At 33.6% G+C, this 17,791-nt stretch overlaps 2 protein-coding genes across 2 annotated transcripts in view; both read left to right on the forward strand.

The window, feature by feature from the left end:
* Positions 1 to 6,680, forward strand: part of LOC128997243 (protein fem-1 homolog B-like) — a 49,324-nt gene extending 42,644 nt beyond the window's left edge. Inside the window, exon 14 of the mRNA XM_054422855.1 lies at positions 3,196 to 6,680. The gene's annotated coding sequence lies outside the window, so the exon portion shown is untranslated. The remainder of the gene's footprint in view (positions 1 to 3,195) is intronic.
* Positions 6,681 to 10,119: 3,439 nt separating this feature from the next.
* The window catches only part of LOC128996459 (arrestin domain-containing protein 4), a 34,382-nt gene continuing 26,710 nt past the window's right edge, over positions 10,120 to 17,791 (forward strand). The window contains exon 1 of the mRNA XM_054421802.1: positions 10,120 to 10,312. Coding sequence (XP_054277777.1) covers positions 10,192 to 10,312 — 121 coding nt within the window. The 5' untranslated portion in view covers positions 10,120 to 10,191. The remainder of the gene's footprint in view (positions 10,313 to 17,791) is intronic.

A 17,791-nucleotide genomic window follows, 5' to 3' on the forward strand; every position in this document is an offset into this window, starting at 1 on the left:
GAGTTCCTCGACATTGTGTGGACGTGGCATATCTTGAATCGCTTGAAGTTTGGATGGAGACTTGCTGATTTTGTTATGTTGAACAACATGACCAAGGTATTCCACTTTTTCAGTCATAAAAGTGCATTTATTTCTGTTAACATGCAAGTTGTAGTCGGACAGTCGTTGAAGACATGCTTGTAGGTTTTGAAGGCACTCATCGAATGTGTTTCCATGAACAATGATATCGTCAAAATAGGCTTCTGTTTTCTTTAGTCCCATGAGGATTTGAGATATGATCCGATTGAATTCGGCTGGAGCAGTTTTTATTCCAAAACTGAGTCTGTGGATCCTGTATGTACCTCTGTGTGTCGAAATAGTTTGAATTTGACTACTATCTTCATCAACTTGCAGGTGTAAATAAGCTTTAAATAAATCAAGCTTACAAAAGTACTTAGAGTTTCTCAGGCTGTTGAGCACGTCATCGATGCGACGTATTGGATGATTTGCTTGTACTAATCTGTCGTTAACCCCACATTTGTAGTCAACGCATAGGCGGATTCCGCCGTTAGGTTTGGGTATTACAACAAGAGGTGATCCCCAATCCGAAGTTGTGACTTTGGAAATTATTCCTTCAGCTTCAAGTGTATCTAGTTCCTTTTCAACTTGTTCTCGTAGTGCATATGGCACATCTCTTTCCCTCGTAAAGATCGGTTTTGCGCCTTCTCGAAGTTGCAGGGAGACTTTAAAGTTCGGAACGCATCCTACCTTTTCTTCAAAAATGGGAGCAAAATTACTTAAAATTTTGTTTATTGAATTTACACTGTGAATCGGAACGTGGTTTGAAGGTCTCTGAAACATTTCCTCATACACCTGTCGAAGCTCGATTTCTAACCCTCTAATCCACTGTCTACCTAACAAAGCGTCATGTCCTGCAGGTACGATGTGTAGTTCACCATCTATCTGTTTACCATTGTAAGATACAGTAACAGATACCTTCCCAACAGGTTTAATGATGTTACCTGTGTATGAACGAAAGCAAACATTAGAATTCTGTAGGGGAAGGCCAAGCTTGAGTTTCTTGAAATCACTTTCTGAAAGTAGGGAAAATTTTGCACCGGAATCGACTTCAAAACGTTGACGTTTGCCGTTTAATTCTACATCAATGAGGTATTTGTCGAGATCAGGAGTCATTTCAAAAAGATCTACTACAGTACAATTCATGCTATGAATGCCGTATGTTGGGTCATGAAAAGGTTGATTGAACTGTTCACTATTAGTATCTGAATTTAAATACGGTTCAACTGAATCTACTTTTGAATTTTTGAGTAGTGATTGAATGCAAACTTTTGATACATGACCTTTCCTTTTGCAGTTATTACACGAGAGCGTCTTATAATCTACTCTACAGTTACTTGCCTTGTGACTATTTCTACCACATCGCAAACATACGTTTTCAATTCCCAAGGCCTTGAAGTCAATGTACCTTTTTCGGGAGACAGATCTAGACGATCTAGACTTGTAGTTTTCAGGTGAAGATCTGTTGTTTGAATTTAATCTTCTGTTTCCTGGATCTTTCGAACGGTCTCTAGAAGTTCTGTAACTGCTGGAAATCACATTAGTAGATTCGGTAGAAGTAAAATTGTTAAAACTTGATGTCTGATTAGGTTTAGAAAGTTCTTTGCTGTCAAGTTTTGATGCCTCTAAAGCAATAGCCTTGTTGAGTATTTCGTCAAAACTAGAGAGATTTGATTGTAAAATCTGTTCTTTAAGCCAATCATCTCGAAGGCCACGGATGAACTGGGCTCGTAAAAATACATCAGAGATTGAATTTGTTTTCTCGCATTCACATTTAATTGTAAACTCACAATCGACCAAGTCTCGCTGAAGTGAGGCTACGAAATCTGATATTGATTGACCATTCTTTTGATAAATATTCAAAAAGTAATGTTGAGAAACGACTACATTTTTCTTAGGAACAAGCAATTGAGTTAGAACTTTGACAAGATCATCGTAAGGTAAGTTTTTTATTGGTTTCTCTGGGCCTAGAAAAGCTGATAGGGCATTGTAATGTACTGACCCAATAGATACACATAAGAGTTGAGCAATACTTTCCTTTTGAGTCAGGCCTTTCAGAGTATAGTAATTTTCAAAACGTTCTAGATAATTACAAAACTTTTCACGTCTAGGTTCGAAATTTTCAAATGGAGCAATATTTGTAAGACTTACTGATACCTCCGACTTCTCATGCCTTGTGAAATGTGAGAATAATTGTTGAAACTGTTCTTGTTGTTGCTGTTGAAAAACTTGTAGGAATTCCTTGAATTGGTTAGCATCCATTGTGGTTCAGTCAAATGTGATGAAAGTAGTGTAGGTTGAATGATTGAAACAGATTGAATAATAATTACAGATTATTTGAACGTGTAAAATGTCATTATTTCGGTTTTTACTCGTCGCCAAAAAGTGTTGTGACCGTACTATTAAAATACACGCACATTGTAACTTATATAACTTTATTTTTACAACATAGATGTTTTTGTAATGTAATGTTTTTAAAAAGTAACAATAACAAGTGTTTTCTATTTAATATTTATCAACAGCTGACTATATAGAATAAAGATTATGACAACCAGTAGTGAAGCTGAATTCCGCCATCTTGGTATGAGAGTCGGGCTCGGAACTTAGAAAACACAGCGTCGTTACCACTGTGTTATTCTATGCTACTTTATGAATTAGATGAAGCTGCGGGCTTTCAAAGTTCTGAGGTGAGAGTTTTAAAAGTAAATATGGATTGGTGGTTTCCATGGTAACTATATAATGGTTTAAATGTAAATGCAGACCGGGCCGGCCGCCATCTTGCTACGAGAAGCCTGCTTCACTCCAGACGGCAAGTGGCGCCTCTATATTTATTCTATGCTCTGTGCTGTAACGTCACCGGGAGGACTCCACAGGTTGAGCTAGCGCGCGGCCCATGTACATACCGCTCATTTACACGCTTCCCTAAATTTACATAATTCAATTGTCCGTATGAAACTTATATCGCTGTAATCTATATTTAATACCGAGTCTGACGGTCAAAAAATATTTTATTTATGATCAAGGATTACAAACACATACTTGCATACATATACAAATTACAAATTACATTTACAATAATTAATACATTTACATCAAGAATGATTTTCACCCTTTTAACAAACATTTGGCTTGTTTTAGAGGGAGAAAGCAATGGCTTGGGCCTGCATTTGACTGAACTGTAAATATCTACAAGACATATTCATCTCGACGAAAGATGACTAATGTTTACGTAATATATTTTAATAAACTATTTTTGTGTACAATTGGTGGTGCATTTACTTCTGTAAGTTGTTTGTTAAACTAACATGTCTATATTAGTAATGTGTTGAATTTTTTAATAATTACAATACTGGAAAAGGCAAACTTTTGACGTCATCATCCTTGTATTGTTGTTTGTCAAACAAATTATGTTCCTATCTTTTTGTTTCATCCTAGATAGATTTTATTTTAAACTTCCAATCTCTTTAATACATACACAATTAATAAACCAAATGATGTACTGTATTTTGAAAATTTTGATTTATTGTTATATTTCAATGTGGCCTAAGAGGTTAGCTGTAAGAAATTACCTCGATATTCTAAATAGGCCTCAACAAAGAAGAAATTTAATTTGTCTATTGAAAAATGTGTTTCAGAGTTTTCTTCAGATTTTACATTAAACTTTCATGTTTCATGGGGTCATGAACAGGTGAACTCTTACAAAACTATTATTATCAACTCTGAATACTCATTACAAACAATGTGTTGTGCAATATTATTCTTAAAAACATTATCATATGGATTTTGTGGAGGGGGAAATCTTAGAAGGGGTGCCTAATAGAAACCTATATTTTTTTCTACCTGATGAGTGAAGAACACTGGCATGGCATTATTGTATGTTAAATTGCAATCAGTAAATGTTTGAGTTGAAATGCAGCCATTTAGAACAGAAATTCAACCCTTTTAGTGAATTTCCATACAGGGAAGTAACTATTACCGCAAGTCTCATGATAAGACCTAAACCATAGACAAAAGAATGAAATATAGACTGACAGCAGTGCTGCGATTTGCATATATTCTGGTAATATATCTTGGTCTTAGTAATAACCTAATCAGGCAAATGGAAATTCGCTTAATGTGTAGATTTGCTGCAGCGGGGGTATTTGTTCTCTTAACATAAGCACTTTACTTTATTAAGGCAATTATTGCAGACATTTTGATGACAATTTTGTTGTTTACTAACTCAATATTAGGAAAAATAAACCCAATCAAAGAAATACACATCTAACTCAATTAAAAACAATATATAACAATATAAACAAATAATTGTAAAACTCCTTAGTTGGGTTTTAAATTTCTGTCATAATTTTTTTTCTTGTAAATGCACCATATATGTGGTGAAGTAATTTGTGAAGCGTTTTAGAATTGAAGTTTTTTAGTGACATTGAATATTGTTACTCATTAAGAGTACTTTAAATATTTTAAACGCTAAAGAGAATGTAATAGTTATACATCGAGTACAGTGTAACTTAAGATCACTTTTGTGCATATATTTAAATATTGAATATTGTACATTTTGTATAGGGTTGCTGATAAGCTGTGATTTTTAGGAAATGTTGAAGATCGTAAGATGTAAAAACATGTTAGTGGGAAGCTCAAAATAGTTTCTTTGTAACGTCAGTTTTTAAGTAATTATTTTACTAGACCAGGGATATTCAAATTGAATTATTGCTCTTACAAAAGAAATTTTAATGTTTGGGCAAGAGGTGTGCGAGTCTGAGATTTTTGATCGAGCTGAGCTTCGAAGCTACACAATACAAATCAGAGAGATTTTGATAGGCACATTGCACTATCATTTATGAAACATAAGTTGTCTTGGAACTTGAAGTATATCCTCCTTTATTACAAGGCCCTGGCGTTGGTGTGTAACAAAAACGTTGCCCTGGCCAACAAATTGCCTTTGTAATAATAGTAATGACAAAACATGTTATCATAAAAATTGTGCACATGTTCCGTTATGAATTAGTTCAACAGCTGTGTCAGTAGGTAGATTCTGCAGCAGTGCAACTTTTGTCTCACCGTGGCCTCGTACTACAGGTGGCTTATTTGGGTTAAGCCGAGTTTTTCTGTACTTATAGGTCAAAGATAGGACCCAGAGATTTTTTTTTTTTTTTTTTTTGCTTGGATGCACTATTTTGAGCTTCACATTTGTTAAAGTGTGACTTTGCTGTTTGAAAATGCTTGATTCAAATGGTTTATGAAGTTAACTTTGTTTAGTCAATATGTGTGTTACTACTAAGCGTAAAATGTGATATTGAGCTGAAATTTTTATTTGCTGCATAATTTTAGCAACATCACAAATAAATTATCCTATCAGTGAAAGGTTTGATCAAATAATCATAACCTACCAATGGAATATTATTATAAAAAATAGACTTTTGATTTGCATTGTAATCAATTTATTTACTTTTTTGTTTACTTTAGTTGAGCTGTGTCAATTCATACACACTTATTATGATAAAGATTAGAATCTTCCTTTTTATCTTGTATAAGGTTGGTTTGCTCATGTTATTATAATGTGTTAAATGGTTGACTTTTTAAGCTCTACTGTTCACTGTGCAATTATACTTTGATAAGCATTATTTATTTTGATTGCATAATTTCAATGATGTAATTTTGGAAATCCATCTTGTATGTTTTGATAGTAATGGTATTGATTGTAGCTTGGCACAAATGAGTAGTTGTACAATATGTTCTACTTTGTCTTACAACCATTTCACACATATTTCAACCAAGTTTAAGAGCATGCTACTAATATTGTACGGTTGGATTGAAATGGCACATTAAAACGTAGCATAATGTTTTTTGCCCGTACAATGTACACGGAAGCTTTGACTATTAATACAACTTCTGTATCCAATAGTCAATGACGGAAGTAAAAATGCTTATAGTGGAATAATTCAGCAGGTTTACATATTGTTTTGCTGCTCCAGTTTTGCATTTCAAATTTAGAATCAGCTTGTGAATGTCATTTGATTTACATATTTGTACTTGCAATACTTTTGCCTGTCAAAGACACATTTTATAATAATGTAGAAAATATAAAATACAAAAAGTGTTGAACCATTATAGATATCATTTAGATTGTTTCTAATTGGTCCAACTGATTTAATCAAAAGAAGTTTCTAGCTATTCTAAAGCAAACATAAAAATGCAAGTTACTTCAAAAGGGCTTTTGTAATTTTTAACCTGTTTAAATTATCTATAAAATTATCTTGATCTTTATCTTATCTTTTTAACATCATTTTTAACAAACGGTTGCCTTTCTATTTTGTTTTTAAAGAAACTGTAAAAAGTGTGTACACTTACGTTAAAAGTATCAATTTGTTAAATCTTCTCTTTAATTTATGGACAATGTAATAGCAGTTTCTGGCTTTTACCAACAACACTGTCACGTAAGGCTAGCACAAATGTGTGTGTGGTTTATAATTTATTTTCAAATGTGTTTTATATTTTTTCATGCTGTGTGATAACGTGATAGAGATATGCTTTATGGTTATATATTTTATAAGCAATTCTGTAGATATTATTTGTTGATGTATCACCATTGATGATCAAACATAATAAATTTGCCATACAGTTGATGTTTGTTTTCTCTATTTTTCCTGCTATGTTTTGATATTCTTGTTGCACTGTGTACAAATAAGCTTTTGAAGGAGGTAAATTTATTGTTTCATTACAGATTTTATCATTCACTTTGAATACTGTAAGTAGACGGGTATTGAAACCAAAACCTGTGTTATTGCTGTTGTGGTTCTGTCAGATAACATTTTAAGCTAAACGTTTATTTTTTTAAGGTAAATTTTATAGTGTTGAACTCTTTAACTCGTTGGTTATATATTTTAACCAAAAGGAAAACCTTATTTAAAGAATTAGCGAAATAATGTATGAATAAGAGAAGGCATCGTTGAATTCAAGCGATACACGACAGATACATACAGGTACTCTAAAGTTGTATTCACTTGATTTTTAAAGTTTGATGTTTCACTGAAATGAACACATAATGTTCAATCCAACACTATAATAATAGTTTGTTCACAGAATTTAGGAGGTTAAAGGTAAAGGTTTCCTGGGCTTCCCCACCATGTTTTAGCTTAATTTGTGTATCAGCTGACCAGCTGTAGTTATGGTTTCAAAGTTAGGGTGCAGTGAAGGGGGTGGAATCTTCAAACCACTTAAATTTTGTGAAGGAGTGTAAAATTGTAAGACAAACAAACCTGAATTATTCATCAATTATATCATTTGCATTTCCTGTGTTAAAATGGTATGACCTTTGATCAGAAGGTAGTATGATCAGAAGGTTCCCAGTTCGATCCTTAAAAAAAACAAATGTTTAGTGGATCAAATCTGGGCCCAGCTGTTCTTGATTATTGGGCTGTATTGATCCTGGCTAAAAAGAGCCAGCTGATTTTGGTTAGTAGGGTACCAAAGCTTAGATGGTTAGTTTGATCAAAGCTTTCATTTAGTCAACACTCATTCACTCATATACACTCTGGTGTGGTGATGTTGTAAAAATAAAACCTAATTAATTATCAATTGAGATAGGGACTCCTAGGTGCATATTTTAACCAAAATATCAGAAGTATTAGAAGTAGAATATATCAGAAGTAGAATGGGCTGAAATGATTGTGTAGCTTTGTTACTAACTAAGATCAGCTGTTTCATTTGCCAGAACCATTTATTTGAAGCCCAATAAACAGGGACAGCTGGGTCCAGTTTCGTACTGTACCATCTAAAAGCTAATGACTTTTCTCTGGATCATTTGATTGTTGTTGTCACTATAACCTCTAAGCTACAATATTATAGATGGGGCAGTGATAAATTCAAACAAGTAAATGTCAATTTTATTCACGATGTTAATTTTGAGCTGTAGCCCATCAAACACTATTTTGAATCTGAGCTGTGGTCATAGAGCACATAGTATTTAAATATGAATATTATGTGCTGGATGGCTGTGGTTGATAGTTATCTTAGAATCTGATATCAGTCTAAGTGATATGGCAAAGAGCCTGTGTATACATACCAGGCCTACAGAATGTAAGATACATGAGTGTGAAGTAACAATTTTTCTTATAAATGGATATACAGTATAATACAAACAGCAGTATAGACAATTGGTTTGATAAAAAAAAAATATTGAATACAAATCTAGTAGAGGAAATTTTTTGAAGCAATACATACCCGTCAATGCAATTTTAATAGCTTCTTATTTTATAAAATAAGTATTTTTCACTTTTATTATTCTGATAAGATGTTCCACTAAAAAATATATGGTAGGCCCTAAAATACAAACACAGAGAAAAATAAAATATTTAATGATGTACTCTATTTACCTGATTTGAACTACCCCTAACACAGAAACATTTACTGTAATTTCAAGTACCGCCATCTTACCTAACTTTAGTATGAAATTTTAAAATGGTAAATTATCATTTTAATATTTAAAAAAATGTTGGATTTCAAAATTTGATCATTGGTACAAATAAACAACACATTTGTCACTTAGAGTACATTCTCATTTGGGCGATGAGTAAAAATACAAGAAAAACATGTAAAACCAGTAAAACTAAATGTAACAACAATTTGTTTATTTACGTTGTACAGTATTTTATAGAAACAGAGTATACGCCTGCAGATTGTAAAACACAGTTTCTCTACATATAACAGTTGAGATTGCATCAACAAGTTTGTAGGTAACTGCATCAGTTGGAAGCAGAGCGTAGGCTGACGAATTGAAATCATATTAGGGACGAGTCTTTTTCACAGTTGTCCTCTATCTATTGAGTTCTGACAGATATAATCTTTTGAAACCACCTTTACTGGTTTGAAGTATAGTTTCATGTTACAATTATTATACTTATTGTATGTACAAATGTAAATCCACATTATAGCCCCAACATCTACTAACACTTAGCTAATCTTCTATCTATCTTATTTCTATACATTTAATTCCGTAAGCAATTCGGTCCCCACGAAATATCTCGAGCTAGGAAAAAGCTGTTGAGGAGTTAGCATGGCTGTTGAGGATTCATTTTTAAGCTTAAGGTCCAAGGACGGTGGGGAAAATATCATAAGTCAAACCCCTGCTCTGCCCCACAGGCCGCCAAAGATCCAGTCATTTTCCAATGGAAATACTGCTACAGTGTTTTTATAAGCTGTTTTTAAATATACCAGCTAATGTAAACACGTATGTGTATGTTTGTTGATTTTATTGTTCTGTTTTAGGTTAGAATGGTAATGCAGTGTTGAAATGTATTCGTGTTAGGGGAAGACCGCGACAATGAAGGAAAGTATTTAGGAATGGTGCACAGAATAGGGAATGGTTAAGGACAAATTAAAACGGAATGGTCCCCTAGTTTTCTGATTAAAACCATAACAGAGTACCGGGGTATACTGTATACTAATTCAATTTTAAAACGGAGAAGGCTGCAGAAGACAAACCCAGCATAGATCATCTTCGGTGGGACAAATCATTGACTATAACTGGGCAGCTGAACAGTTAAAGTTCTCGCCTGTCATGTCAATCAGAAGATCGTGGGTTCAGTCCTAACGTTCATAGCTTTTTAATGGTTCAAAACTGGACCAGGCTATTCTTGAGCATTAAGCTTATGAACAATCCTTTTGAAGAAAAGAAACAGATGATTTGTACAGTAACAAAGCCACTCAGACAATCTACTCCATTCTACAACCTCGCTTCTCTTTAGACTTTGGGAAAATGCTTACCTATACAATGTGCGTCTCTATCCAAACGAAGAGATGTGATTAAGAAATACTAATCCCATCTTTACTCGCAACCAAAGCATTTCTATGACATCGCATTATATCTATACACACCCCAATCATCAACCTAGTAAACTATGGGGAGTTATCTCACCCAAACAAATAGTTTCTCTGCGGTCACATTTCAGAGGAGGTGCGATTGTGAACCAAACAAAGAAACAATGCAGCGAAGCGAGAGCGAAAGTGGAGGGGGCGAGCACCTACCTTCCTACCTTGTCCCGCCTGGCCGCCTAGTATGGCGTTGGTTTGCTGTTGGTGCTACAAGGACCAGTCTTAAAATGAGTGCGGGCCTGTGAACGTGGCGTAGGTGCGACCATGACGAAAAAACTCGTCAAGTTTTTGATTCTGTTCGACAACACCAACCTTCTCTACTTCCCCGGACAGTTTCTGACTGGAAGAGTCCTTGTGGAGCTAAAGGATGACACACCGGCACTCGGTGAGTCACTTTGTATAAGTGTGGATGTGAATTGATGTTGCATTGATGATTTGAGTTGAGACAACCTGTGTGTATAGTTACTGACTGAGATCAGCTGTTCCTTCAGTCAGGAGCACTCAGGACATCTGAGTCCGGTTTTTTACCTTCAAAATACTTAACTAACTTTTCTCGTTTTCAATGTATATGCCTAATTACTTGGAAATATAGATAGATAAGCTGGATGTGAATACATAAACAGCATGTGTGAATGAATTAAAAGTTCTCAAGTTTGGCCGCTGCCGACTGTTGACTTGACTCTTTATTATAAAACATATTATACTGTTTCCACAGTACGAAGATCAACATTCTATTACTTGTTTGTTTATCACTTAGTTTGGATAGTAAATAACAAAAAAAATGTCAGCCGAGAGCAACAAATTTGGTGAGATGAATCAGTGAATAAACTATTCTTCATTTGTTGAATAATACTCACCCAGGTGGCGTTCCCATCTCAATGATTGATTGATTGAATCTGTAGTTTCAAATATTTTTGATATATTAATTCTTGGTACCCAGTGGTAGAGGTATTGAGATTTTTCATAAACATCTTATTTTAATTTACAAAGCCATCAAATTAATCAGATTTATTAAGTGTTGTCTATGTACCTATCTAACGAAAGCAACTGGGCAGTCAGCAACAAAGCTACACAACGCATCTCCCTAATACTTCACTTGTTAAGTCAAAATGAAAATACACACCTAGGTTACGCACGCATCTTAATTTGTAATAATAATACAAAAAATACAACTAAACTAGGTACCGGTACAGTAAATTGTACTCTCTGGAATATCCTTGACGTCAAATAGTTTTGGAATTGCTAGTATCATTTTTTGAGTGCAGCGATCTAAACGCATTTGAAATATGTAGTACAGTAATCACATAGCTTATACAGTAATCCTACATACGACCGCCAACATAAAAACCAAGAAAAATTCTTAAAAATACGTTTTTGCCAAACTTTCAAAGTAAAAGTGTTTGTTTTAAACACATTTTTAATTATGTATTACGAAACCTTATTACACAACCTATTTGGGTTTATTCACTCTTTTAAGCTCTTAAATTTGTTTAAAAATGTCATCTATATTTTTTTCTATTACTAAACGTTGGTGTAGTGGTACATTTGAAGGTATTTTTTGGAAAGGACGCCTTTTCATTATTCTGGGATAATTTTAGACATTTTCGAACACCGTGTACATAAACATTGAGATGGGCTGAGTTTAAAGTTGTTTCATGAAAATGCTCAGTAAACAATTGCCTTTAATATCACTTAATCTCTTAACCTACTGTACCTTTTCATTTTCCAAAAACTACCGCCACCTCCCAAAAACTACCCGTTCGGTGAGTTTGGGAGACTTCAAAATAATTTCCCCAAATTTTACGGGGTTAAGTCATTACAGACTATCTACCTCGATTGGTTTGGCCGCTATACGACGGTAGTGTACTGGTGGTCTGCATCACCCTGTATAAGATTCCTATGATATATTTAACCATTTATAACATACATCGGACCTCAGTAATCCGAAGGCTACCTTAAAAATGAGATCTACAAAGTCTTACATTGAGCCAATTTCATATCAAAACCATTTTTAGCCTCAAACTTCTCGAAGGACTTAACACTTGATATTTCCCGTCAGACTGGTCCCAGCACCTTGTAAGGTGTTGGTCACCTAGGCGTCGCAAGTAGGCGGATGTGGCAACGCCTAGGCGCTAGGCGGCATCTTCTGTTGACACAATTATACCAGAAAATGGTATTAACCCGAATTATACTGAGATTGCGAATGATATTCGCCTAATCTTTTTGAAATAGATCAAATCCTAATGGCTTGTGCTAGGTCATGATAATAATAAAATTTATAAATAAAAAACGTGTTTAAAACAAAACGTTTTTAAACGCACAAAAAAGTAGAAAATAATTTATAAATATGTCGAGAGTATAAATACTTGTAAGATTTAAAACGAAAAACGTGGGGTGCATGCAATAGATAATTTACAATTACCTTCACCTATTGAACTAATGTATTATTATCAATTAATTGCATGCACCCAACGTTTTTCGTTTTAAATCTTACAAGTATTTATACTCTCAACATATTTATAAATTATTTTCTACTTTTTTGTGCGTTTAAAAACGGTTTGTTTTAAAAACGTTTTTTATTTATAAATTATTTTCAACTTTTTAGTCTTTAATGTGTAAATATGTTAAATATATTTTATATGGCCTGTTAATATATAACCAAAACCTGATTATTATCTCTAATCAGATGTTTTATCTTGACTTTAAAATGCTTGTTTTATATTTTTAGAATATATCTGGAGCAGAACTGTACCTCTTAACCTCTGCTCTTCGAACTGTCAAATTTAAGTATTTACAGCTGACTTAAATTAACTGATATGTTTACATTCTTTCAAAATGTAAACATGGAAAATCTGGAAGCCCATAGGGCATAGCCCAAGGGAAATGTGAAGCTTAAATGATATAATATTGCATTGTCATCCATTTGTGCGCTATGTTTCAAATTTCAAGTCTCTAGCTCATCGGGAACTTTGTTTAAAATTGATATCAAAATTTGTAGGAAAGCGAGCTAATAAAAACAAGCCCATGGGGTGTAGCCCAAGGGAAATATGAAAATTAAATTATATAATATTGCATTGTCATCCATTAGTGAGCTATGTTTCAAGTTTCAAGTCTCTAGCTCATCGGGAAGTATCACAATTTGCAAGAAAGCGAGTTAATAAAAACAAGCCAATGGGGTGTAGCCCAAGGGAAATATGAAAATTAAATCATATAATATTGCATTGTCTTCCATTTGTGAGCTATGTTTCAAGTCTCTAGCTCATCGGGAAGTTAGTATAAAATTGATGGCAAAATTTGTAACGGACAAGAAAGCGAGCTAATAAAAACGTTTTAAAATGATTGAAATTACATAGGTACTCATGAAGGATGAATTTATTTTTATGGGCTACAACCAGTTAGAAAAAAGAAATAATAAGAACTCTGTAATGTAAAAGCATGCAATTAAACAAAAATAAGATGCATTTTCCTGATATTGCTTAAAAGTTTAAGTGCTACTCGCACAGAATTTTTCTCCCCTCTAGTCGTTGAAACCCGTTGTTCTACTTTTACTCTCATTTAAGACAACATATAAAAATATGATACAAACAAAATCATATTAGTTTCGAAATGGACGATTTTCCGACAACGATTTTCCGCTTTTTCGATACAGTACTATTTTTCAAAGAAAAAAGTCTGTTTTTTTCATTGTGATTTAGCATACGGTAATAGTTTTATGCCAATTATAACCCCCAGATGTAATTATTATATTGGAATGCCTTTGTACTTCAGGGATTAAGTTTTGGTTGGAGAGGGCTAATTAAAATAATCAGTATTTTTCCCTATACGGTATCGAGTAATCTTCAGTGTAATCTTAATCTTTGCTCAACACAGATTATAATATGAATATGAATAATACTGTATTAACATCTTGGAATAACCCAACTGTCGTTTTTCCATTTTTACCGTACCTATTTTTTATCACACTAATATTATAAATGAGAAAGTTTGGATGTATGGATGTATGGATGTATGGATGTATGTATGTTTGTGACAAGTAAACACGAAACATACTGGTCGGATTGGGCTGAAATTTTGCATGATGATAGCTCACATTCCCGATTAACATATAGGCATATTCTTATCTCAAAAATCCTTTTGGGCTCCGCCCCAGTGGCTCTGCAGTTCCCCATGTTAACCGTATGAGTATTCATATTTAAAGGGAATTAAAGAATTTAGCCAGCTGTTTCAACTAAAAGAGTTGGTTCTATGATATGCAAAAGCATTAAAAATTTATAAGATTTACCAACAGGGTGCAGCACTATAATTTTTTTCATCTATCTATATATATAATACGCTAAGCCGATTTTTGTAAACAGAACTCCTCCCACATTTTTGGACCGATTTTGATGATTAAAATGTTAAAACAATGGCCCTGATCTGTAGTTTTGCAAAGTGTTTTTCGTTTTTCGATATCTTTATAAGTTTGGGCAGGATCTTCCATCAAAGTTGGGTTTTCTCCCATAAGATTAACATGGGGGAATCTAAATATTTAATTGGAAACTTTGTCCCCACTAATTTGAGAGAACGGCTGGGCGTAGAAACTTGATAGAGGTGTCCAAAGAAAGGTCTTGGTCTGTAGATGAGTTATCAAAAGATAAACGAAGTAAATTAACAACATAAATTTATTGGGCTCTGCCCCAGACGCCTTTAAAGATCCCTCGACAGCTTTGTTTACATTTTGGCCATATAATACTTTTTAATGAAACAGCTGTTAATTTTTAAATTATGTTTTAAACAACACACATTTGTTGGGAGTTACTGACTGAGTTGTCCAGAAGAAGTATTTGCCATGTTATTTTCTGTTTTTAAAATTGATTTTCTTCTGTATCATGTCATATTTTGCAATATAACCTTTCATTACGAAATCAGTGTAAATTCCTTGTATCACAGAACTCTTACAATAATTCCTTATTGAACTATCTAATATCTGTTGTAGGGGTTGTTGTCTGCCTTTTTCACCACTTTTTCCTATATTTTATCATATTATTCTACAGATCATCATAGGTTCATCAGATTATTGTCATACATGTTTTCAATCATTGGAAAATTAGTCGAATGTGTAATACAATACAAAATAATACATGTGCAGAAGGGCACGTTGTCCATTTGAGCCGTGTCTATATTTTGTTAAATTAATAGTAGTTTACAGCAACTCGATAAAACATTTTACAATATTTATGTAGAAATATGTGCACGATTTAGAAAGTCATTAAGCTGTAAATCTGCAATTTACTACAGACTTTTCAGAGAGGTTGCTATAAAGTATTCATTCATCATAGTGAACACATAATATAGATATGTATACAAATAAGAATTTGAACTCTTAGAGAGCCTTTTAATGTTATTAGAATAACAAAATGGGTTGTACATGTTTACTAGCGCTACTCAGCAACAAAAACCATTTTATTTATCTCTAAAATATATATTCTTAAAGTGCACTGAGCAGCAGCCTAAAAAATACTATGTAACTTACCCATATAGTTACAAAATGCTTGAACTCGCATTGTAACATTTAAAATTCGGCTTATATTTCTCCAGCAGGTTATTTATCTGCAGAAGAAGTTTATTGTGCTCTTATCATGTCTAATAACATCCAAAGACAGAAGCCTTGCCTAAAATGGTACCTATCTTGAGAAATTATTTGCAGTATCCTATATTACGGACCGCGGCCCACTGGGTTGTTAACATGATTGAAAATAACACGACATTTCGGCCATAAAAAAGGCATAAAGAGTAAATAATATTTAAGCAGCTACTTAAAGTATATTCCACTAAACCTAACTTTCCGTAGATGAATTAGCGTAAGCCTTGAGAGTAACCGTCGATTTCGACGGGTTTCACCTAGTTATTTATTAAAACAGCTAATTTGAACTAAGCAGCAACAAAAAACTGTGATACACAATACGAACTGTCATAGTAGAATTGTTTACAGTTATGTTTATGTTTTAATTTCATGAATAATTTATGATATTTTGCGATTTTTTAATAATCTATCTTTCTCTATTGTGTAGGTGAAGTAGTAGAACATTATGGCTATGGTAGATGTGTAATACTATCACATACCGTAAATTTGAGGAAGCAAATTTTCTCTAGCCGTGTTTTCTCACATCGCAAACGCAAAGATCGGGTATAACTGCAATAAGCATTTTAAACTTATTTGCCAATGCCGGACTAAGGACGGGTACTCTGCTAGTTTGCTAATATATAAACTACTAATACATAAACACATGTGAGTAGGGCCAATTCTTTTGTTTACTTCTTCTTTTATTTCCTTGTTATTTTGTTCAACCAACTAGCAACCCATGAGGCTAATGTTAAATTTTAAATGTTCAAATGAGTTATGTAGCGAAATACGAATTTGCCTAAGGTATTGGCTGTCACCAATCACGTTTTTAGGGTTATAAGTACCTTATTCTAAAATTTTGTCAAAATCCTTCCGCTGGATTTCGAGATAATTACAGACAGACAGACAAACATACACATAGCTCGTATTAGAGAATAGGATGATAGACTTTAACAATGCGTATTTAAAATATTGAATAACGTTGTGATTTTATTAACGTAGTTAAGCCTTAATACTAAGAAAATCCTCGACAAGAGATTAAACTGTGACCACTAGGGATGTTGGTAGAAAGTGCTCTGTGAAGGAGATCTAGTTCATGGCTGGTTTGTTGACATTACGTAGTCACTTCCTTAAACGGCGAAAACGTAAACGAAACAGGTACAAATTGGCCATAAGGTTAGTGAACCGCGAGGGCTCTTTAGCAGTTTTGTTTTTAGACACGGTACAATTTTAAATATCTCCTAGGCTTTCTAACAGAGCGTATTGTGAAATTATAAGTTGTCAAAAGGAAAGAAACTAAAATATTATAATATATTGTTAGTTTTCCCCATCACCCCCTTCATTTTTGTAGCTTAAATTGGTTTACCCATAAACTTGTCGAGAGTGATTTCAGTTATTTTTTCATACATGAGCTTAGTTTTGGCGTTTAATCAGCTAGTTCAGGACAACTGTAATTATTCGTTGAAGGGTACTTATGCGCAAATGTTTACCAATTTAAATCAAACCATAGAGGAGTAGACAACTCCTTTGTGTCTACTCATTTAATCTATGATCAAACCCATAACACTTGTATTTGACCAGGTTTGCCAACTATCCCTATGCGACTATGGCAGTGAAGGGTAGAATATACTACTTAAAAGCAGTGCTTACCCGTACATAGTTCAATCAGCTTTACTTATGGAAAGTGAATTAATTACAGTAGATTGTTTATACTGTTTATAACTATTTTTGAAATTTCGCCAATCTCCTCAATAGCCTATATTGTTTGCCTTTGAAAATTGATCAAAACAATCCAAGTGTACCTCAGAGTAGAAAACCTCAAGTAATTATTGGGCAAATTCTATTTATATACATATATAGATAACGCGTAAATATTAATGCAAATGCTATTTCTGTTTTATTACTGTATGTCACAAACTACATGTTAGTGAGGGCCCCTTATAGCCATGACACATTAAATATTCCCTAGTCGTACGTATCTGATGATGAAATATGTCAATTCAATTAAGCAACGTATGGTTGCGAAATTATAATGGTTTCTGATAAGTCATTTCATATTGTACCGTAGATGTACAGTAAGTTAATAGTAAGTTTATGTTGTTTGAAGGATTATTGAGGTAATTTTCCACCACTGATCATTAAAAAAGGACGGAGTTTAATGTACACTAAACTTGAGTTCGCATTTAACCTATTCTCGTTTTCCGCTTTATATTTTTCCTTTTTCTGTTGACTCCTTAAACGTTTATTGTTTCCAGGTACCGT

Source organism: Macrosteles quadrilineatus, unplaced genomic scaffold, assembly GCF_028750875.1.
Source record: "Macrosteles quadrilineatus isolate MER2022 unplaced genomic scaffold, UCM_ALF_1.0 Scaffold_6__1_contigs__length_79288215, whole genome shotgun sequence".
Lineage (NCBI taxonomy): Eukaryota > Metazoa > Arthropoda > Insecta > Hemiptera > Cicadellidae > Macrosteles > Macrosteles quadrilineatus.